At 37.1% G+C, this 25,456-nt stretch overlaps 1 protein-coding gene across 1 annotated transcript in view; it reads left to right on the forward strand.

The window, feature by feature from the left end:
* Nucleotides 1–16,993, forward strand: part of E(z) (histone-lysine N-methyltransferase E(z)) — a 42,963-nt gene extending 25,970 nt beyond the window's left edge. The window contains exons 15-17 of the mRNA XM_089246056.1: nucleotides 166–247; nucleotides 14,074–14,239; nucleotides 16,751–16,993. Of these exons, the coding sequence (XP_089102182.1) occupies nucleotides 166–247; nucleotides 14,074–14,239; nucleotides 16,751–16,811 (309 nt within the window). The 3' untranslated portion in view covers nucleotides 16,812–16,993. The remainder of the gene's footprint in view (nucleotides 1–165; nucleotides 248–14,073; nucleotides 14,240–16,750) is intronic.
* The last annotated feature ends 8,463 nt before the right edge of the window (nucleotides 16,994–25,456 follow it).

Here is a 25,456-nt window from a genome sequence, read left to right on the forward strand (position 1 = left end):
TATGATTTGAGGTTACTTCTATCTTTGGTGAACAGTTATTTGGGTGAAAAAATATTTGGTATTGAGCATGGATTTGATAATCAACTTTGATTTGTCTACTCATTAAACTAATCATATTCTGTCTACTCATCAAAATCTTTGTTATTTATTGACTTTTATTTACAGGTTATTTCTCAAGATGAAGCTGACCGCAGAGGGAAAGTCTATGACAAATACATGTGCAGTTTCCTCTTCAACTTGAACAATGGTGGGTAGAAAAATTTTTGTGTCTGTAGTTTTTTTTCTATTTAACGTTTGCCCATTTTTAATTTTCTTTTCCCTTTTCTAAATAACCTTTGCACTTCCATTTTGCTGATGCAGCACTCGGATGTCAACACATTAATAATGTGATTATATGTTTTTTCAATGATTCCAAATGTTATTCATCTCTGACTTGACCATTAGTTTCCCTTTCGCAGCCATCGTTATTCAATATCTCTGGATCCAAGGCGAGTAAAATGTTTGAAGCAATTCGATGGAGCATTGACTAACAGACAGTATGAGTAGTGTTATATCGAACCACTGGAAGAATATATATATATGTAATTATCAGATTAACCCAGGCTCCTAGTGGTCCAATATACATTTAGAAAAAAACGATGACTCATGAAAAGAAGGAATCAGTTAAATTTCATTAGCTTTTAATATTTAATCAAATGATCATATGAAAAGAACGAGTTATATTTACACAAAATTAAAGTCAATTAGAAAAATCCATTTCCACGATATCAAATTCTGCATAATACATAAACAAAATACTGTATGTTCAATTATAATAATTTTAACTTGATGTTGGAATAACTCTCTTTTAATCACTCTTTATACCTAATTTCACCATCTCTGCCCCCGGTTAATTCCTCCTAATTTAGGTTTTAACTAAACGTCTATAATTTACTAGAATTGTGGTAAGAATTTCTTTCCTACCTTTTCCTCCATCCCTTTCATCACGGATGATCGCCGCTCCTGATGCTACAGTTGAAAAATGTGTTTTCAAAAAAATTCTCCTCTTTCTACATTTTTTTTCCAACTTGATTTCTAGTTTGCACTAATCAATCTGCTCTAATTTTTCAAAGATTCCAAAAAGTAAAGTTTTGAGGGGTACCAACCCCCTATTTCTAATTGGTAGTCCGGCTTCAAAGAAAGATCCTTCCATTGGGTGATGAGGATTACGTAGGTACAAATAGTATTAAAATTGACATCATTGGTCAAGGTTCACCCCCTACGATCTTTCGAAGCATATGGGAGGAAGACGTTTTCTGTGGGGGGGGGGGGAAGTTGTACAAAAAAGAAGGAAAAGAAAAGTAGAGAGGAAGCAAGAAAGTCAGAAAGCACATATTCCCAAGAAGGGATGCGTACAATAGATGAAATAAAGTCAATCGCCTGCAGGTGGCAATTACAAAGGTCAAGAGGCTTCAGTATATAGGGGAGAGAGAGAGAAAAGAAGAATACGGAGCGGCTATTACGCAAACTTTGAAGGGGCCCTTTAAGTAAGTGGCCATAAAATTAAGGAGTGTTGATGGAGGCGAAAGAGCATGTTTTTTACAATTTAAATGGCTCAAGTCCCCTTTTCCCTTTTCTCTTATTATTATATTATATTGGGCTGGAAATTGGACCTCTCCCGCTTCATCTGATAGCGATGGCTAGTGACGCCATAGCAATGCACATCCATCTTGCGGAAAAAGAAAAAAAAAACGAAAAAAAAAGAAAAAGAAAATATAAGTCGGGAGATTACAATACTGGCAATAAAATTATGTTTGCTCTTCAAAACATGAATGAAAATCTGATATGTACAAATGTACATCACTTGACACAAAGGTAAGCAATGTAGGAATGCATTGAAAAGAATACTCGTACCTAGATATACATATGCGAAAAGAAAAATATATATATATGTAATATAATACTTAGAAGTGAATATACATTATGTGTTGTAGATATATACATGTGCTTCGATATTGTCGTAAGTGAATTGCAGATAGATAATATAAGCAGAAATAAAATAATATACCAAAGATCTTTGCATAAATCACTGAGCATGAAATACACAGAAGCTTTTAAAAATTTCATGAATTCATAACGTAGATTACGTATCATCCCTTTCGATGATTTATCGGAAGTATTTTTTTTTTTCTCGGAATGGTGAAAATACGTATAATTTCTTCGTATAACGTCACAAAAATATATCAATAATACGTTTAGACACAGCAACAAGAAAATCACTGTTGCATTTATCACTGAAATAAATGTAACATTAACTGTCGCAGAACATGTTTCCCTGAAAATGCTGCGCATTGATTCTAGATAAGTTACAGCACATTCATTACTCTGAACTTCAACGTACTTGTTCAGTGCCTCGAGTGTTATTAGTTCGAAAGTGTATATTTTCAAAATCCAGCTGTACAGGAAACAAATTGGCTTGTCGTGGCTCAATCCGCACTAGACCCAATGTCAGGAATCAGTCCTCATGATGTTCAGCGTGGGTTGCACTTTGCAGCGAATGTGTATAGAGCGTCGAATGTGTTTGTTCTTTTCACATGTGAGTCACTGAATAGAGGACGACGCTGGAGTACTGTCGAAGCGAAAATTATTAAACGAAATATTCGACCGTTCGTTCGTGTTCAGACGTGCAGTCAGTCCCGAACACTATTTGTTACACAGACGACTGAGGACAACCAAAGTGCGACACCGACGAAGCATCTCGTTCCGTAGGCGTATCCAAGAGAAATTGCACGTAAACAATTTCAGTGTATGGTGTCTGGAAACGGCAGTTCAATGTGAAGTTTTGAACACATTAGTGAAGTTAGCAAATTTCTTTGCTTGAAGATATCACTGCCACATTACTCGGTGAACCATCGCATCAACGAGTCTGAGTGATCGATGTCGTTGTCTGCTGAAAAGGAATTTGCATCGTTCGAAGGGAAAGTTTGAAACAGTTGATAACTGTCTCCTCTAATCAGAGATAATTGAAATTTGTGAGCGGTGTCCTGAGAGTACGGGCACATTTCACTTATGAATTATGAACGTTGAAGGGATATAGAAACATAGTATATAAACCATTTGGCAGAGGAAGAAAAAATCTTACCACAGTGTGATCATTTATAATCATTCCCAAATTAAACTTGTTTAAATGCTCAATATAAATATTATAACTCTGAGGGATTATAGATTCCAACATCAAATTATACTACACTAATACGCAGTATGTTGTATTCTTAACACAAAATTGCATATATGCTATATGGGGATATTTACATGAAAGTACTTGCATGCGTAAGTGTACAACATTAATACTTTTGTTCCTCATACACATTTTTAACATTTTGACAAAAAATTTTTTTTTTCTTTTCCTTCACTTCCATTTTTTCTTCTTTCATAATTTCATTTTTTTTTTCTTAATTTCATTTTTTTCATCCTTATTTTGTTTTGTCTTTTTTGTATACTTTCATATCCCTTTTTTTTTCTATACTTTCATCTTTTTTCTATACGTTCAATTTTCCTTTTATAATTTCATTTTTTTTTCTTTCATCTTTTTTTTTTTTCTCATAGTCTCATTTTTTTTCTCACACTTTCATAATAACTTTTTTTTCATAATTCCATTATAACTCTACTTTGTTTTCAAGGTTTTAACAATTTTTTCTCAAATATAATAGTGCGAAATTGATTACGCATAGAAATGAACAATGTAAATGCATCCATTAAACATATAGTTTTCAATATAAACATAATTTGACAGTCATTGTTGCTGAATGCTTCATCTTCTGCTTCTTCAGAAATAGAGATATGTACATATATGAATTTTTTTATTTTTATTTTTTTAATAAAGTGGGACTTGATCAAACTTGCAGTGCACTTCAATGTCTACCTCAAATTTAATTTGTGAAGGAGAGATAGTGAGTTTGAAGAAAAATTTTGCATGAAAAAAAAAGAAAATTGGAAACAAATAAGCGTTCACCGTCCAATGAGGGGCCCTTCTCACTGAACAATCAACAGCATATTTGTATCCACGACGGAATTCCAGTAATAAAAAAAAACTTATCACTGAATACGATTATAAAATTCGATGAATTAATTTTCGAATAATCGTTATAGAAATTTTAAAGAAAAATTTATATTTTCAAGTCCCATATTATTTATGTATTTACATACACAACACTTGATTAATATGTTCCAAAAGTGAAAGTGTTAATTTGTGCCGGCCGGTTAGAGCGCAAATTGTATCGATGACCAACGGAACGCTGAGGCAATAAATTACGGGACATATTATCCAGAGCAGGGGGTGCATCACTTGCTGTACTTGTGGAAGGCCTTTGGGCTTGACATCCTTGAATAGAAGATTGTGGCATTACAACGGCAGGGTTATCTGTGTTTCGAGAAGGCTCCTCGGAATAGTGCCCAGGGCTACTGCTGGGTGGGTTCCCCACCGAAGGTGCGGCACTAGGAGAAATACATTGAAGCCATTGAAGGTCAGACAATTCATCGAAACTAGCGTGTGGCCTTTGTTGTACAATGGAGTCTGCCGGATTTCTACTATTTCTGTTTTCCCTAATAGTACTGTGCATATAATCCAATTCATGACGTCTTTCTTTGAATGGGATCAACGTGTTTGCATGTACTTTAATAGGTTTTGCTTTTGGATTTCTTGTATCAATTATTGTAAAATTTACAGGATTGTGAACTGTGAGAATTCTGTAGGGACCGACGAAATTTCTTCGCTTAGGAAGCGAAGCGTGTCTATCAGCGTCGGGTTGATGCAAGAATACTAATTGACCTGGGTGAAAATTCCTATCTTTCGCGAATTTTCGTTGGTAATTTTCCTGCCTCTCTGCTGATGTAATTAGACTTTCACGCACTTTGTTGAATGTGTACTGCAGTTGTGTTGTTTTTTGTGTGACAAAATCAGAATATGAGACACGTGTATGTGGAGTTGTCTGATTAAGAATGTCTGTTGGAAGTGTAGGGTCGTAGGAAAGATGTAAATATGCTGGCTTTTCCTGTGTTGCTTGATGAATAGTTGAATTATAAATTAATTCATAGTAATTAATGTATGCATCCCAATCAGTTGTTCCTAGTGCAAATATAGAGAGGGACTTCTTCAAGTTAGAATTTATCCTTTCACTTTGACCATTGGATTGTGGGCACATCGCCGTTGTTTGCAATTTCGTTACCCCTAGACGACTACAAAGTGCTTTAAAAAGGTCACTCACAAAATTTGAACCTTTGTCTGATAATAATTTCTCAGGAAATCCAAAAGTGCAAGCAAAGTCAAGGAATTTCTCTGCTGTTGTTTTTGATGTTTGGTCGGGAACTGCGTACAGTTTCACAAATTTTGTGAAATGATCAATGAACGTAAGTATGTAGCAGTTTCCACGTGAGGTGTTAGGCAATCTTCCGACAAAATCGCAAGAGACATATTCCATTGGTCGAGATGGAATAAAATGACGTTGCAATGGAACAGGTGGTACTCTACGAGGAGATCGGAAAGATGTGCAATGTGTGCAAGATTCTACGTAATGTTTTGTATCTGTGTATAAATTATCCCAGAAATACTTCTCTTTAATGGCGTGGTATGTTTTTAAGTGTCCAAAGTGTGTCAAGTGGTTGGCTGCAAGAATGTGTGGCTTGAACTTGTTAGGTATAACTATTTGTAGTATGATCTTCTGACCCCCTGAGCGAGTGATAATCCCTTTGTGCATAAGAAGACCATTCGATAGGGCATACTTAATCCTGAGCTTTGAGTGTTGAGTGTTATCGTCTTCTAATGTAGAGATTATGGTTGACAATTTAGGATCTTCGCGCTGAGCCAACTTTATCTCCTCTATGGAGGGTAAAGTGATCTGTACTGTATTCACATGAAAGTCGCGTGAAAAAATATCGGCGACTTGGTTTTCCGAAGATTTGATTAATTCAAAATCATAATTAAATTCTGAGAGAAATGCAAACCATCGAGTGACTCTGCTTCCTGGTGAATCCCATTTCGATAATTTGGTCAAAGCAGCATTATCACACCTAATAGTGAAATGCCTACCATACAAATAGTACTTGAATGCTTTTACAGATTCCACAATGGCCATTAATTCTTTTTCCATAATAGTGTATCGAATTTGTGTGGGATTTAACTTCTTGGAAAAATATGCAATTGGATGTATGACATTAGAATTGTCTATTCTCTGCCCAATCATTGCACCTAATGCAACGTCACTGCTGTCAGTAGAAAGGATAAATTCCTTGTTGAAATCCGGATGAATCAAAATTGGAGGTTGCGAAAGTTTTTGTTTTAGAATGTCAAAAGCATTCTGGGCCTCTTGAGTCCAATGAAATTTTCTACTCTTTCTAGTGAGGTTAGTAATAGGTGCCGTAATATCTGAAAAATTTTGTATGAAACGCCTGTAATACCCAACCAGCCCAATAAAACGGCGAATTTTCCGTACAGTGTTGGGAACTGGAAAGTCTTGTATCTTTCTAATGTTTGTCTCAATGGGGCGAATGCCTGAACTGTTCAAAGTATGCCCTAGGAATTCGATCTGAGGAACAAGAAATGAACATTTAGCTGGATTAAGTGTCAAACCAAAATAGCGGAACCTCTCGAATAGTTTTCTCAATTTGTAGAGCATTTGTGAGACATTGTCGGCACCCAAGCAAAAATCATCAATATAGTTGGCAATTTTCAAATCCGAAAGAGGAGCTAAAAGTTGATCTGAAAGATTGGAAAATGTTTCCGGACTAGCATTCAAGCCTTGAGGCATAGTTTTGTAACGGAACGAGCCAAATGGAGAGCTAAATGTTGTCATGTCACGATCCTCGGGTTTCAAAGGAATCTGCCAAAAAGATGATGATAGATCAAGGGAGCAAAAAAGATTAGATCCCCGTAGCATTTCCAGTAAGTGATGAATGATTGGTAGAGGATATCTTGGATATTTTAAGTGAGCGTTCAATTTTCTATAGTCTACTACCAATCGCCATTTCTGTTGCTTCGGGTCTCCTGAAGGATTTTTTTTCTTTATCATGATCAAAGGGAAGCTTATGTGACTGTCTGATTTTTCAATCAAATTTGCTTGCTCTAATTCATTTAACTGACATTTTAATTCGTCTCTCAAAGCGTAGGGAACATTGTAGGGGCGAGTAGATGGTAGTTTTGATGAATCTACTTGTAAAATAGGAGTGATTTTATCTGTACAACCTATGGTGTATAAGCGTTTACTAAATATATCACCAAATTCAAAAAGTAATTTCAATAGCTTCGAACGAGTTGGAAGGTCTAAGTGGCTCAGCTCAAAATCATTTTCCGACAATTCCTGCCTGCGTAACTGTTTGATTTCCTGCATGTCTCTGATTACTACGTCATTCGTGATTGTACCTACACGAGTGTTTTTGTTTAGAGCCACTTTTCGAGCGGTCAAGTTCGAAAGCATAATGGGGATCGTTTTATCTTTAGAGATGGAGCACACAGCTCTATGTACTTCTATAGCATCGTTTTGTAGTGTAGGTGTCAACATTATATCATCCCCTTCACTAGCCAAAATGTCAGTTTTCAAATACACTACCCTGGATTCGTGTGGCAAAAGTGTGATTTTCGTTGCTAGTCGGGCGTACTCTGTGGATAATGTGTTACAAGTTGGAGAATTGGCGTCTCGTATTTTAATTTTTGTATTACCAGCTTCTAATATGTCATTATCGAGGTTGAGTGTGAATTTGTGGGCCTTCAAAAGGTCATAGCCAATTATTGCTTGGTATTGTGTAGCCAAATCATTTCTGACTATAAAAAATGAATGAATAATGCATTTATTTCCCAAAGTGAGAGGGATTTTGAATGACCCCAAAATATCTAGTGGCTCTCCTGAAATAGATTTAACTCTGACATCAGTGTTAGCTTTTTTTATCCGTGCATCATTTCTGATTTTCTGAAAAACAGAATACTGAAGTAATGAGACTGAGGCGCCAGAATCAATCAAACTGGTTGTTTGGCAACCAACAAATTTGACATCAGCAACAGGAAGGTAGAAGTCATTTTCTTGTGAATCCAGAATCTGTGTGTTTATCGTTTTAACTTGTGTAATACATGTATCTTGTTGCGGCTCTGTAGAAGTTGAAGTGGTATTCATGTTGGGGGAACGGACTCTAGCCGCGGAAGTGGAAGCACTTTCGTTCGTTCCCCTAATTAGTTTAAATTACCGGAATGAGATGTGTTGTTCTCAAATCTTACTGATCTGCCTGTATTGCTTCTTCGAGGATGTGGTGAATGATTGCGTGTATTAAAACGTCCTCGATTAGAATGAAATGTCTGATGAAAATTTTGAGTGCGTGGTGCGTGTGAACGTTGGTTGAAACGGTGCTCAGGATTATAAGCATAGCATTCTGAAGTTGTATGATTGTTTCGACCACAGTTTCCACAAAAATTCTGAGCATAATGAGGGTATCTATGACCTTCAAAATCATTGAGTGGAAATCTGTGTGAAATTGTTTCGTTGCAGCAAGTGTTTCCACCGCAACCTGCGGTCCACACCTGTGTGTGAGTATATTGCTGTGGGGGTTCAGAGAATGCTTGAGTTGTGGAGGGGTTATTTTCAAAATGAAATTGCGCACTGTTTTCGTGCCTTGGCACGGAGTGCAGTTGAAGATTTTCCACCTGCTTTTGTAGTGCAGCAAGTGTGTTGTGGGTCAGTTTTGTGTGCGTTTCTAGTAAGCTCCTGATTTCTTTATCTTTGCTGTTTTCTACATTACAAATTGTCTCGTGTTGTGTTGATGATTCATTAACTTGTAAAGTTTCAATGAAATTCACAGCATCTTGAAACGATTGGGGGTCTTTCACTAAAATAGAACTTTTGTATTTTGGTAGGAGGCCTTCCAAGAATTTGGCTAGTCGTGTTTGTTCGTAGAGTGATTTCACTTCGGGTTTACTGATATCGGCATTGCCGAAAAATTGTTGTGTATTTGTGGAAACACGAGCAGCATAGATTTTGACCCCTTCGTCGGAGGACATGCGACAATTCGAGAAAAGTTGCTGCCGTGTAGCAAGGCTTGTTTTGGTGGAGAAAAAATCCAAAAATTTCTGTTTAAAGTTTTCATAATTCTGCTCATTTTCCAAATCAACATTGTTAATGATCTGTGTCAACGCATCTCCCCTAACTCTGGATTTCAGCAACAATAATTTCTCTGATTCAGTACAATTTGCGGTTTTTGCGATTGCCTCTAACGTATCAACAAAATATCGGGGAGTGACAGCGGATACGTTGTCAAAATGGGGGATTAATGCCTGGCACCCCGCTAACTTATTAAAATTGCTAGGATCTTCAGCCATAGTGCAATATATTCAAAAGATTTCACAAAATTATAAATTCAAAATTCAATGAAAGTAAATGTAGAAATTCCCAAAACACAAAAAGTTTCCATACAATAATAAATTTCAACACCAACTTAATGTTTCTTTTTTTTCCTTTTAAATTATCATTATGACCATATCAATTTGAACATTCTCTCAAGAGTCATCATTTGTTCATGTTTTGACATTTTTATCTGAAGGTGATAAAAGGGTAAATTTATGAATTGAGAACAGTATTACAAAAAATAAAATTTGGAATAATACTGTAAGGGAATGGTCACGGCACCATTGTTATATCGAACCACTGGAAGAATATATATATATGTAATTATCAGATTAACCCAGGCTCCTAGTGGTCCAATATACATTTAGAAAAAAACGATGACTCATGAAAAGAAGGAATCAGTTAAATTTCATTAGCTTTTAATATTTAATCAAATGATCATATGAAAAGAACGAGTTATATTTACACAAAATTAAAGTCAATTAGAAAAATCCATTTCCACGGTATCAAATTCTGCATAATACATAAACAAAATACTGTATGTTCAATTATAATAATTTTAACTTGATGTTGGAATAACTCTCTTTTAATCACTCTTTATACCTAATTTCACCATCTCTGCCCCCGGTTAATTCCTCCTAATTTAGGTTTTAACTAAACGTCTATAATTTACTAGAATTGTGGTAAGAATTTCTTTCCTACCTTTTCCTCCATCCCTTTCATCACGGATGATCGCCGCTCCTGATGCTACAGTTGAAAAATGTGTTTTCAAAAAAATTCTCCTCTTTCTACATTTTTTTTCCAACTTGATTTCTAGTTTGCACTAATCAATCTGCTCTAATTTTTCAAAGATTCCAAAAAGTAAAGTTTTGAGGGGTACCAACCCCCTATTTCTAATTGGTAGTCCGGCTTCAAAGAAAGATCCTTCCATTGGGTGATGAGGATTACGTAGGTACAAATAGTATTAAAATTGACATCATTGGTCAAGGTTCACCCCCTACGATCTTTCGAAGCATATGGGAGGAAGACGTTTTCTGTGGGGGGGGGGGAAGTTGTACAAAAAAGAAGGAAAAGAAAAGTAGAGAGGAAGCAAGAAAGTCAGAAAGCACATATTCCCAAGAAGGGATGCGTACAATAGATGAAATAAAGTCAATCGCCTGCAGGTGGCAATTACAAAGGTCAAGAGGCTTCAGTATATAGGGGAGAGAGAGAGAAAAGAAGAATACGGAGCGGCTATTACGCAAAATTTGAAGGGGCCCTTTAAGTAAGTGGCCATAAAATTAAGGAGTGTTGATGGAGGCGAAAGAGCATGTTTTTTACAATTTAAATGGCTCAAGTCCCCTTTTCCCTTTTCTCTTATTATTATATTATATTGGGCTGGAAATTGGACCTCTCCCGCTTCATCTGATAGCGATGGCTAGTGACGCCATAGCAAGTAGTATGACTATATGACCCATATTTTACAGGATATTTCTGCATTCTTCGGGGGGAGGGGGGGATCAGTGGCTGCAATATCTCCATCACATTCCAAATATGGTTGAATTGTGGTCTGGGGACCTAGCTTGCCAGGAAACCAAGTTGAAGTCCAGGGAGAGCTTCTCTAACTATTTTTGTACAATGCAGGAACCGTGATACAGTACATTGTCCTGTTTGCTCTGACGGGATGCTGCAGCTGCAACACATGGGAGCACACTGTTGTCAATGGTCTTTGTAATGTCGCACCTCCAGGAGCCCCATTACAATTCACGTAAACAATACCCAGACAAAAACTTTACAGATTTGAAGGGTACCCTGCTGGCATGAGTCATCCATCATTTCATGATATTTGTACCATATTCTGTCATCGACATGTATCAATATGAATCTTGATCTCTTCACCCAAATAACCTTTTCCCATGTTCCTAGGGTTCAGTGCTGATGTTTCTATGTCCAGGCCAATCGCAGCACCTTGAAACTTGCAGTCGGATACAATTAGACCTTTTGTCTTGCTGATAATGCATTAAGTTATGACTGCTCATGCGAGAAGCATTTTCTACTGCTGGAGCATTGCTTACTTTATGTCTGTTAGGGATGGGACGAATAGTTATTTGGCCAAATAACTAAATACTGAATGTGTTCGCTAATGTTTTGGCCAAATATCACTTTTCTTAAAATTCATCACAATTATGAATAAATAAAATAAGATGAATATGAAGTTATAAATAAAATTAGTAATTTCAAATGATTATCAAATTTTAATTATGTAATTTATTTAAATAAATATTGGAAAACTGATAAAATAAACTGAAAGATTTGTATTTCCACGATACTGACAATCAAATGATGATACTTTAATATTAAGGCAAATGCACTAGTAGCGGTCTACTTAAAAACCTTTTAATTATTATTTTTTTTAAACTTGAAGTAATATCTATTTGGTAATTATTCTTTAACATAATTTGACCTGTTATCAATCATTGTTGGATGAAAATTTGAGGACTCGATTCTAAATTTTGTAAAAAAAATAAAAATCTACACTTAGTCTATGCAACAGTAGTGGACCAATTTAACTCTTGATGTACCAATAGTGGGGGGGGGGGGGGGGGCACCCAAAAATTTAATGAAAATGACCAGAAATGTACACTTTACCTTCATTATTATTAACATATCTAAAAAAAACCACTATTAAGGGAAAAAATAACGTAAGTTTTAATAGGGAGATGCCGATTATAACACTTACTTACAAAATCAATTTTTTTTCAACATTTGTTACAATTTTACATCTAATTAAGGAAAATGCTAACCGTTATTTACTCTCAACTAGTAATGCATCATGAGATTTATGATTTATTTTTCCTCTTTAAATGTTTTTTGTCCCTTTTAGTTGCCTAAAGTCTAAGTACATTCTTCATTTAGTGAACTTGTGTATATAATTCATGCTCAGTTCAACCTTAGTTTTGTAATTTTCTACTGAAAATATAGAATTCAGTAGAATTCTATTTTCAGTTTCATGTTTTCCTTATCCCAGAAATTCACCCTGACATCACCTTCTTTCACAGAAAGGAATATACACCACACAATAAAATATATTCAGTAAATTTTTAATTTATGAGAAAAATTCCAATTGATATAATTCTTTAAAATTAGTTTGTTGTGTTTAGATTTACATAGATATTCAGCAGTATACCTAAGCATTATTTTGCCAAACTGGATATTCGGCAAAAGGGCTGAATACTCGTCCCATCTCTAATGCCTGTGTCTGTCACGGGCTGTGCACAGCAACTTTGTTATATAGATAGCCAGCTGTCTCTTATTCAGTTGCTTTTCAGTGTAAATTATTGTTTACAAATTAATTTTTAAAATATTTATTTTCACAACAACATCTAAGAGAAAAAAATGCCACAGATTAAAAGTGTAGTGTTATACACTGAACAGCCAAAAAAACTGGCCACCTCACCTGCCTAATATCGTGTAGGGCCCCGCGAGCACGCAGAAGTGCCACAACACGACGTGGCATGGACTCGACTAATGTCTGAAGTAGTGCTGGAGGTAATTGACACCATGAATCCTGCAGGGCTGGAAGTGTCTAAAGTCAGAAGAGTGTTCCTGGAGTAACTTTGTAGCAATTCTGGACATGTGGGGTGTCGCATTGTCCTGCTGAAATTGTCCAAGTCTGTCAGAATGCACAATGGACATGAATGGGTGCAGGTGATCAGACAGGATGCTTACGTACCTGTCACCTGTCAGAGTCATATCTAGACGTATCAGGGGTCCCATATCACGCCAACTGCACACGCCCCATACCATCACAGAGCCTCCACCAGCTTGAACAGTCCCCTGTTGACATGTAAGGTCCATGGATTCATGAAGTTGTCTCCATACCCGTACACGTCCATCAGCTCGAAGCAATTGGAACCGAGACTCGTCAGACCAGGCAACGTGTCCTCAACAGTCCAATGTCGGTGTTGTCGGGCCCAGACGAGGCATAAAGCTTTGTGTCGTGTAGTCATCAAGGGTACACGAGTGGCTTCAAAAGCCCATATCGATGATGTTTCGTTGAATGGTTCGCACGCTGACACTTGTTGATGGCTCAGCATTGAAATCTGCAGCAATATGTGGAAGGGTTGCACGTCTGTCACGTTTAATGATTCTCATCAGTCGTCGTTGGTCCCGTTCTTGCATGATCTTTTTCCGGCTGCAGCGATGTTGTAGATTTAATTTTTTACCGGATTCCCGATATTCACGGTACACTCGTGAAATGGTCATATGTGAAAATCCAAATTTCATCACTACCTCGGAGATGCTATGTCCCATCTCTCGTGCGCCGACTATAACACCACGTTCAAACTCATTTAAATCTCGATAACCTGCCATTGTAGTAGCAGTAACCGATCTAACAACTATGCCAGACACTTGTTGTGTTATATAGGCGTTGCCGACCGCAGCGCCGTACTCTGATTGGTTCCATATCTCTTTATTTGCATACGCATGCCTGTACCAGTTTTTTTGGCTCTTCAGTTTATATAACTAGAAAACACGAAAGATTACAATGTTTCTTGATCCACAGATTGATTATACACAAGATAATACAGTATTTAGAGAATCCCAACCAATAAAGAACTTCAGTTTCAACTCTTTAGTTTCTCCTATTAAAATTAGCTTTGATAAGCACATCACTTTATTCGTATTGTTTTGTAATGAGGAAAAAAGAAGCTAATTTTCTTTCTCCCCCTAGACTTTGTGGTCGATGCTACTCGTAAAGGAAACAAGATACGATTTGCAAATCATTCGGTGAATCCGAATTGCTATGCTAAAGTCATGATGGTGAATGGTGATCATAGAATTGGTATATTTGCAAAACGTGCCATTCAGACCGGAGAAGAACTTTTCTTTGACTATAGGTATTTATGAGTTTGTTCTACACTTTTCAATATGGAATTATATATAATATTTTTAGTGAAGCATGATCTTCACTTTCTACTTCATGCATTCGGTTTTTGTATTTTTTTTAAATCACAAATATTACTATGAGTCACCAATTGCAAAGAACAATTTTAAATGTTACTGCAACACTATCCTACTTCTATACTCATGGCTAGTAATTTCTGTTTATTTCAATATTTCAGAAAATCTACATCAGAGAGGAAGGAAACACAGTATATGTTAATGTGATGGTACAGTGGTTGTCGGCCGAAGTTGGTTTTCGGTGGTTTCCGGTTTTTAGGCGCGAATGCGAACTGGTCTCCCATTTGAAAATGTCTTAATGCAGAGAGCAGGCAGACCTACAACATGATATTGACATAACATGAAAATTTAAGCATCTCCATCTTTACTTCAGAAAATGGAAGACAGATGGCAGCATGAACATGAAACAAGTACAACTCAACAACATAAATACATTAGGGCAACTCATACACTCAGAACACACAGTCTGGCATGTGGTGATTTGTTAGAGATTCCGTTGAGGAGTGTGTACGAGATGCACGTGCGGTTAAGTAGTAGTAGTATATGTTGATATGATAGCAGTGATAGCAACCATATAATCATGCCTCACTAATGATTGAATTGAAAAAAATTAATCGTTGGTGTTTGTCCAAAAGTTATTAGATGCACTTATACATAGAAAGTCTGAAAAATCATAAAAAAAATCTTAGGTGGTCTTTAAATTAAAAAAATCGTTATATATTTTGATATATAAATGGTCTACTTATATATTTCAAATTGTACTGCTTATACAGGACCTCAGAGTTGTCGTGAAGAGCCTCAAAAATCACCCGTAAAATAGATGTATTAATGGAATATTAAATTTCAAATATTTTGTTAACTTCTTTGTGACTCAAACTGTACTAAGAAAAAAAAGTTGCTAACTTCAAGGTAAAAGAAAAAAAAGAATGTGAACGAAATATTTTAACACATTAGCAAAATCACAGCAGCACATTCTTTGCATCAGAGTTGTTGTCACTAATTGAGACATCTATCAGCCAATTTAAATGCTAAAATGGAAGGAAAATGACCAGCTTATAGGCAAAGTCTTCTGAATTTTTATCTTCAAATTAGCTTCAATAATGAATGTCTATTAGAGCCTTTGCATGTATGCCACAGCTATGCATTTAAGTGTTAATTGTTTGCTACATCCTTAGATGCAGTACAACAGCGGTTCTCAACCGGTGCTCCGTGTGCACTCCTCAGAGGCTCTGCAGCTGCTCGAGGAAAATATAAAAAAAAATTAAATTTGAAGAAAAAAATAATTATAAATAACAATAAATCAGTATCTTCGATGAATAAATAAAAAATAGGCCATTGGTGCTCGGACATAGAAATTGTATACCAGAGAGGGCTCTGCGAGTCAGAAAAGGTTGAGAACCGCTGCAGTACAACAATTAACATTTTTATCATAAAAAAAAAATGCAGAAAGATGGTTTTACTGATTCGATATATATTTAACGCCCCCGACCGAAATATGCTAATTGAATACCATGTGTGTTGCTGACAAAATATCAATGCATAAATAATTTATTTTCAAGCCCCTTAATGTCAGATTTTTCTGATGGATATGTTCTGAGTTTTTGTTTGGGAATGCGGGAAGCAGGTAATATTTTCAAGGCAAAATGAACGAGTCATGAATATATTGAATCATGAATAATGAATGAAAGCAACTATGAATAATAAATGAACAGTCTTCCCTTTCCATTCCGTATGCAGGACTAACTCTTAACAGTTTTGCAGAGTATCTAGTTTTATGTGCCCTTAGCATGTGAAGCTCATTTTGAAGGTTGAATATTTTGAGTGCCCTCTTCAGGAACTGCAACTAAATGACTGACATGAAAATGTAGGCCATTAATGGCCATATTCACAGACATAGTTTAAACTACAATCGCAGGTTAAAGAATTAACAATCGACTTGGATTGTGGATTTTAACTAATCTGTGTCGATCTTCAATGGTTTCACCTGCGATTATAGTTTAAACTGTGTGTGTGTGTGTTGGTGAATATGGCCGTAAGTTGCTGATCTTTCATTGTTTGAAAACTGTTCAGACATGATTCATATTTCTCATACATGATTTATATTTTAACTAATGCAGCCTTTACTAACTTTAACTAATTGCCTTTAACTAATGTAGTATGAAGTTCTAACAATTCATACTAGATATATGAATTGTCAAAACTTGTATAAATATGTTATGTATATATATAAATGTTCATAACCAGTTTTTATTGTTCCAATATAATTTAAAATTCTGTCAGTCAAGTACAAACTTTCTGTTTCGATGCTAATCTTGACCACCATTATGATTAGTTATCCAGAGCTTCCTGCTATTGTCATTCTTATGAGAAGTGATATGTATATTGCGCCTAATGTAATGTGCATTTTCTTCACTTATACAAAATATTTGTTTACTTTTTAATTTTAGGTATGGCCCAACCGAACAGCTCAAGTTTGTAGGCATCGAACGCGAATGCGAATTTCCATGATGAAATAAAGGGACATTGCTTCTATTTAACTTTCGGTAATAGATTTTGTGTTTATGTTTGTCATGAGAATTTGGGTTTTCTTTTTCTTTGTTGCCGTCAAGTCCTTTTTTTTTAAGTCACTTGCAAGTGTTCCACTAGAAATTAATTTTTTCTATTAATAAAGTTTGATGGATGTCTCGTCATTGGCTGTTTTTGCTTATTAACTAGATTATGTTTTCTTTGTTGGGGTATTTATTGGGGAAAAAACTACTTTGGGGAAGGGGGCATTAAAAATATTTGTCAAATAGCTCATGGATTGCACTTTCTATTTTGAATTCAGCTTTTGTATTGTATGCTTTCTTTCATCCTGTAAGCAAATATTCGTCTGTATTCACTGAACTTTCCCAATAAAATAATCATACTTGAAGGCAATGTGATAAAAACCAACTTAGCTGCTGCAATGACAGATGTTAGTCGTTGAGTGCTTGACTAGTCCTACTGCCAGGTTGAAGGTTGCAGATCATATTTTTTAAAGAATGTTCTTATATATGATCCTAGCAGAAGGACTCGTCAAGCGCTCAATTACTAATATCTAATAATATTTGGTAATTTTTGTTCTACCGTGGTCATTTTCTGCACACAAGGGCTAATTAGACCAAGACAGATTTATTGCTGATTCTGAATGGCGGCCTTATTTATACTCATCGAGAGGTTGGTGCACTAACCTATCTGTGTGGGACTCCTGGCGGTAGCAGTCGTTTTCTGTGGTCATGTAGCCGATTGTGTTGTACCCCTGTGTCAAAGAAGTTTCTGACAAGGACGAACAGTGTATCAAACTTGTGACACTTCTAAACATGCTTTGGTACTTTAAGCAAGTATCTTATTGTCTTGGCTACCGCACCCCATCTAATTGTCCATCTAATCATAGATGGACAAATTTTACAAATTATCGTAATGGCAAATTAACAATTTAATCTGGTGATCATCTAAGATTCTATGAGAGTCTGTATTGATAATGCAGATGCGAGACTTAATTTTATGAAAACTAACTTTATTGTTGAAATATACTAATTCTGTTATTGAAAATCTTGAGAATCCAGGTTGACGATTGTCAATTTTTCTTTTATGTTGATAATTTTATCTTTTTATTGCCATGCTGCCTTTGCTATTTGATGAACTTTCTGGATGCATCCATTCTTTGGAAATGCTTTGAAATCAGTCTGAGATATGAAGCAGGGTGTGTCCTGTCCTTCGATGTTCAATGTAATGACAGATGTGCTATTATTCTGTCCACTGAGCAATCCATGGAGAAATGTAAGGCTAGTCCTGATGGGCATTTTTGATCAGCGAAATCGTATGGTTGATTTCTCACTTTTTCTTTTTCCTCTAAAGGCAGTGTTGTGTGTTGAAATGTACTCAAGGATTTAAACCTTATATTTGTTATTTCCCTTGTTTATAGAGTCTAAGAATATGATAACAGTCTACAGGATGAATTTCATTTAATCTGCTAAATGAAAGTGGGAAGTAGACGGGCCCATGTTGAGCATGAAACACAGTAGCAACTCTGTCCTCTTTCTTTTTTAACCATTTCCAAGTTATGGCAGATAGAAGGCAGATGCGTCAAGTCCGAAAAAATAGATTTGTGAAGTTTATGGGAGACCTGCATGGAAACTATATAAGCATATCTGGAAAGAGCAGAAAACATCCTATAAGATAACACTATTTTCATTGAGATATCTGGATTTAATGGTGAGCTGTGAGCATTGAGAGATTGGCAAAGTGCAAAATGGAATTGTGTTGTGAAAAAAAAAAAATCTATAACTATCAATATCACAAACATCCTTCTAGATACATTCCGCCAAATTTACCAAAATAAATTTTCCATTTCACTAGCTTTAGAAAGAGCCTACAACAAACCATATCAGTGTTCTAGTTCAGGAGAAATTTAGCTCTTTTTTTTGCAATGTATCACAGAAATCAGCATTCATCAAAAAATTAAACTTGCGAGATGCTATGGGAGGATTTTGGCGATGATTCAATTTTACACTTAGGCCATCTCTCATCCAGGTATCCTGATGAAAATTGTGTCACCTCATAGCATTTGTTTTTTTATCTTTCCAAATATGATTTTAGTGTTGAGCGTGTAGGTTTTTCAGAAACTGGAAAAAATTTGTCTTTTCAGACTTGATGCATTTGCCTTCTGACTGCTGTAACTAGGAAATGGTTAAAGGACAGAGTTGTGATATGGTGTTTCATGCTCCGCATGGGCTCATCTATCACCCTTTTTCATTTGACTGGTTAGGTGAAATTCACCCTGTATACCATGAGTTGGTGTAAAATTCAGTTATAAGATCATTTTTTAAGCACTATTTAGATTGAAATATATCAAGAGTGTTTTCCTTGTGTGTGTGTGTGGGTAAGCTCAAGGAAGATGTGTATAGGTTTTGATTATCATTATTTGGAGTCATTATATAGCGAAACCTTGATATAACAATTCTCTTCGAACCAGGAAAAAATACCATTGTAGAACGATTATCGTCATATCGAGAGGCAGCAGTTTAACATTACAGTATAGACATTCTAAAAAGGACTTGAAAAAAATATTATTACTGAGATTTATTGTTAAATCGTATATCATTAAAGCGAAGTTTCACAGTATAATAAAAAAAAGCTTGAAACCATGGTCTGTATAATATTTTTGGTCTTTGCCTTTAGTGAGTGATAGGGCGGCTCTTATCAGACAGGAGACCAGGTGTGAAAATGACCATGGAGGTCATTTCAAGGAACAAATATTTTTCTTGAACTCATGTTATTTGTCATGGTTGAAGTTCAGCTGCCTTTAATTTTTATTATGAAAAATTAATATACATGTTTTGACCAATGAAATAAATGACCAATCATTTATTTCAAAGGAACAAATGACAAAAAATAGTGGTTTGTACGAATGGGGTCTGACAAAATCTATTTAAAAAAATAAATTAGTTTTAAAGGGGTCGCCGACAGATGGAGCTAACATACAATATTCAAAAGAGATTTGGCAAATCAGGCCCTCAATGGATTGGATTGATGCACGTGCATTCTTCATTCGATGCTGCCAGCGTAATTTGCATAATCCGCTTTATATATTGCAGGGGGTTCTTACCCCTTTGGGGGGTGTGACCCGAATTTTCGGTCGCCGAAGCTGAGATGGGTTCTACATCCATGACTTTTTCACCACTGATTTCACCAATTTTGAAGACGAAATGAATTTGTTGAAGGAATATCTAAAATGCGTTTTCTCACTGTAGAATTTTTTTTCTTTTTGACCTCGTAGAGTTAATCCCTGACTTAGAGGATTGTGTACGTTTTTAGTTAGAGATATGGTGAAAATGAACTTTGGGGGCATTAATCAGAGGGTAGCACTTGAGAGGGTGTTTACGATGGCTTCCAGGCAGTGGCGTACTTACGGGGGCGGGGGGCACTTAGTGGCGTATACCAAGGACTCCAAATTTGAGGGATTAGTGGCCAAGAGAGTTTGTAGAATGGGAAAAGGGCGGCAAACTTTGTATAAATCTCAATAAATCCACCTCTGCCCAGACGGCTAGCGACCAAAAGAATGATATACAGAGCGAGGGATTAGTATTTAGAGAGGGGGTGAAAGCATGTGAATGACTTAGAGAATGTGTAAATGGTTAAGAGTGACCCATAAAACAAGGAACTATTCCGATGAGCGACAAAAAGATTGACTCATAAACCAAGGAACTATGTCAGTGAGCGACTAAAAGGATGACTTAGGGAGTGCGTGAGCATGGGAGTAATCAAAAGAATGACGCCCAGGTGCAATTGCCGGAGGCAAGAGGGTTATTGCACAGGATGGCGAATTCGGAGAAAGAGTAGTCCAGAAAATTAGACTAGAATGGGAAAAGGGCCTGCAAAATTCTTGTATACCACAGGCGGCAAAACCAAAAATGTGCCTCTGCTTCCAGGGGAAAGTGCCTCCGGGGGAAAAAAAAGTGTGATTTATTGCATAAAATTTAGCAATAAAATTCTAGAAAAAAATTGCACGTAAAGATGGATAGACCCTGCATCATCTCTTGGCTGAAAACATTTGAACGGAGTGCATCATTTCTTTACAAAAAAAAACCAAAATAAAAAAAAAATATTTGAAGAAAAATAAAGATTTTTAGCAAGAAATTCGTTTCCAATTTTTTTTGAGCACCAAAAATTCAAAAAAAATTTTGAAAGTTACAAAAAAATAAAATTAACGCTCGTGAAAAAAGGTTATGGTAGCCTACACATGTATATTAGAAGCCGTTTTCCCTTCGATCCCAGACATGTTCAATTGCATTGCGCTATATGTGCTGCCATCTGTCGGGAAAAAATGTAGTTTTCAGTTTCGAATTCCGTAATATGAAATAAATTTGGACTTAGAACAATTTTTTTCCAAAGAACTTATCGAAAGTCTCAGAAAATTTCAACTTCCTATCACATCAAAGCATGCTTCTGTGGAGAAAGTTTCTTTTTTAAATGGGATACCCCTGTGTGTGCTCGTACACACATTTAGTACCTTATCAAAAAAAAAAAAAAAAACATACAGTAAAACTCGTCTTAACGAACACCCCTCAGATGCGGTCAACCCTATTTTACGGCCAAATAATAATTTCCTCGTGTATAATAGAAGTATGCATTTCAAACCCCCTGATTAACGGTTACCCCTCTTTCACGGACGAATTTTTTTGTCCCGCCGGTGACTTTACCTGCAATAAAAAAAATGCTGCGAATATGGGAATCGATAAAAAATAAGTACCGTCCCCCCCCCCCCCCCGAATTCACAGCTTTTTTTCCTTTATTGGGAATTTTGTTTTGCAACACTCAGAAATCGTCTCATTGATGTGTTTTGTTTACAAAATTTGACTTGTGCATGTTTAGGATGGCTCGCTAATGACATTACTGTCATCACTAGAAGCGTGGCAGCTACCAAGAGAGAAACAGTCACCTCGGGTTGGATTAACCTTTGCCACAATGTGCGGTAAAGGACATAACCAATTCTACAGAGCCAACTGAAGAGACATTGCCACGTTAGCGAAACAAGTGGGTGGAGAATGGTTCAATGATATGTATATAGAAGTCGAACAACTAATTAATAGCAATTCAGAGGTATTGACCGAAGAGGAATTAATGCAATTGACTGCTCCTGAAACGGTACCAGATGAAGTAGATGAAGATATAGAAGTAGAAGACGAGTTCATCATGAGTAACATAGCGGAAGGGTTTAGCACGTTCAAATCAGCGATAGATTGTTTTCATGGCATAGATGGTACGCTCTTCACATGTAGAAAAATTGGTAGAGGAAGCCTTGTCATGATATGAAGAAGAAACGGCAAACAGAAAACACAATGTTCTTTCAGAAAACATCGCCAACAATCGCGCTGCACCCTCTTTTACATTCCCTTATACTTCTGCGTCACATTGCTCTTTCTCATGATGTTCAATAAACGGGATACACAAAAAAAAACAAAAACTATTGTTTCGGTTATTCGCGGTCACCCTCCCTCCCCCCCCGGAACGCAACCCCCGCGAATACGGGGGAAGGGGCGACTGTAGTAAAAATAATTTGCGGACGGGCAAAAAACTTATGAATGAAATAATTTTTGGTCTGGCAAAAAATAAATGGGTGAAATGGTTTGCGGACGCAGGCAAAAATTTATAAATGGGGCAAATAATTAATTTACAGGGGGAAAAAAAGATAAATGATTTGCGAACCGGCAAAGAGAGAAAGCAAAAGGGAGAGAGAATTTGGGTGACAGGCCAGTGCCGTCGTAACGCATGGGTCCACCAGGGCACGGCCCGGGGGCCTTACAAAAATGAGATCCGGTTGAAATTTTCTAGAATTTACCAGGTAGGGCCTCAGAAAAACCACTTGGCCCGTGGGTAGCCATGGTGACAGAAAAAAAAAAGAAATGATTTGCGGACCGGCAAAGAGAATAAAGTTGAGAGAAATTGTTTGCAGACCCCTCTGACGGCTGAGACAAAATAACAATAAAGCGGTAGCGTAATATATATTATTTAATACGCATAATCTAAAATTATTTAGCATCTTCATGAACTAAGCGGAATGTTTCGCGAACCGGCAACGGTCCGCGGACCATCAGTTGAAGAACACTGACCCTTAAGAGTGTGGCCCCCACAAGGGGTGGGCTGACAAGCCTCCAGCCACGGGGCCCATTTTTCACAAATTTTCAGCTCTTTCACGCTATAAATTCATCATAAAGGGGCCTCCGTGAAAGTCTTGTCGGGGGCCCGCAAAAGATCCCAGCCTAGGGGCCCTGATTCAGGATGTGGGGACCATACTTAAGAGGTTCTTAACCTTTTTCAGCCTTGATCCAAAATCAGCAACAAGATCAGCTTCCCAACCATGAGACTTGGTGAAATTAGTAAAACCAGTGACGTGATATGTGCATTTATAACTGGACTGTAAGTGGTTTTTTACGACCCATCTAGGAAGCCATTGCGAATCTAGACTGGGTCGTGGCTCCTAGCTCAAGAATTACCCCTCTGTAAGTGGATTGGTACGACCGAACTCGGAAGCCCTTTTGAATGAAGTGTAGGTTGTGATCTACGCCTCAAGAATCCCTAGCTATAATTGACTTTGTATGACCCATATCGGAAGCCACTGCGAATGAAGTTTGGGTCGTGACCCACAGCTCAAGATACCCTGGCTGTTAGTGGATTCGTACGACCCTTCTCGGAATGCCCCTGCGAATCAAGTTTCGGTCGGGCAGAGCCCCCGGCGGATGTTAGTGGATCAGGACTGTTTGGTTCGGAAAACGACGCATCTCGAAAGTTCCCGCGACCCAAAGAACCATAGTTTCAGAACTCCCGTTCTAGACAGTCAGGACAAACTTTCATCATTTCATCATCTCACTAACACACCATTCGAGCTGCTCTGTTTGAACTATACTACTATTCAACCGTACATGCACCCCCCCACCCCTACCCACGTACACATTCCTCTGCGGAATTTCTGAAGAATAGGTTCATATACAACGCGTTTATGTTGTCAGAGTTGTGCTTGCTTTATGTTCTTACTAGTGCTGCCATCTACTGTCTGGATCTGTCTGCGCAAGATCGTTATTTCGAATTTTCTAAAGTAATATAAGGTTTTGCCTCAAGTGACAATCGGTAGTAAATCACAACTGGGATAGATCGGGATGGTGGGTGCGTCGATTCATGTACAGGGTGCCCCATGAATTCGTAAATATTTGAAATATTCACAAAAAATGAAGGAATTGGATATTTGAATGCAGATTGTGAAAAAGTTAACAATATAACTTTTTCTTTGACGTTCTTGATTATGGTTATATGACAGATGCCGGTTCTACACAAAAATTTTGTCGTGAACTTTCAATAAATTTTTGTCATAATCTTTCATCGATTTAAACATCTCTGATTGGTGTCTCTCGATTATGTAAAATTTTATAAGGTTTGGGGTTTTTGGGTAGCATATCACTCCTTTGTTCTTCGACTGTGTTGTGTTTTATCTCGATGAGCATTCATTTCGCAATGATTTGTAAACAATACTCTCCTGTGTCTGTGGCTCGTTCATTCTCTACACATGCATACACTACATACCTTACACACATGCACAGACTTGTCTTTTTCCTTCAGATAACACCCCTGGTGATCTGTAACTCGCCAGACAGCCTGCAAAGGCGACGGAAACGTTCAATTCTGGTCTGGTGAAAAAGTTATTATTAAAAAGGGAAGATTTTTTTTTTTTTTTTTGATAAATAAAAATACTTTAGTTCAGGATTTTATCGACAGAGAGTGCTGCACGAAAGCAAATACTTAAACCTTTCTTCGATCTTTTCTGCGTCCGAAACGTTCGTAAGACTTCAGCCTGAGATTAAATAACTTCACCAAAAGTACTTTTTCCACCAATGCCAATATCACAATGATATTTTATGTAAGGGGTCATTCAAGTATTACGTCAGCATCGGGGGGGGGGGTTTCGGATTTGCTGACTTTTGATGAGAAGGGGGGGGGGGTTTGAATTTTGCTTATGTCATCAACCACCCTTCTTGAAGATATGAAATATTCTAAGCTGCTGAGGGGTCAAAAATGGCTTAAAATCTGTTTACGTAATACTTGAATGGCCTCTAAGCGCTAGTAACAGGAAAATTCAGAAATGAGCACCTCCCAGAGATAGAAGGTCTCCTGCACGGGTTGCCAACGTTTCATCTGTAACGTCATTGAGATTGCCTAGCAAGTTTGCCACATTTTGAACCACAGCATCCTATTTCGTTCCTTCTTATTTTGGCGCGGAATCTTCCTGGTCGGCTCACAAATACCACATGGTGTTTGGATGTGAGACATAGAAATTGCCAATTCTTAGCGCAATCGTTTCTTTTCCGCACAACGATGATACTGGTATGTGCAGCGGAATGTTTTCCCCTGAATATTCTGAGTGAGGATGCACTACTTGCTGACGTGGTCACGAGCAACGTGCGGAGGTGTCCTATCTCTAGGAGGTGGTGATCGTACACCCTGCATTTTATAGGACTCTGATTTGCATATTTTCAGCGATTAGTTTCGTGCAGCGCCCTCTATCGGCAAAAGCGTGACCTACATTTTTTTTCATTTTTGAAAAAAAAATCTCCATCGTGGGAATAATGTTTTCGAAAACC

The sequence above is a fragment of the Pholcus phalangioides genome, unplaced genomic scaffold (genome assembly GCF_987345545.1).
Source record: "Pholcus phalangioides strain wild (caught in Gottingen) unplaced genomic scaffold, Ppha-v1.0 ptg000016l_1, whole genome shotgun sequence".
In the NCBI taxonomy this organism is placed as follows: Eukaryota; Metazoa; Arthropoda; class Arachnida; order Araneae; family Pholcidae; genus Pholcus; species Pholcus phalangioides.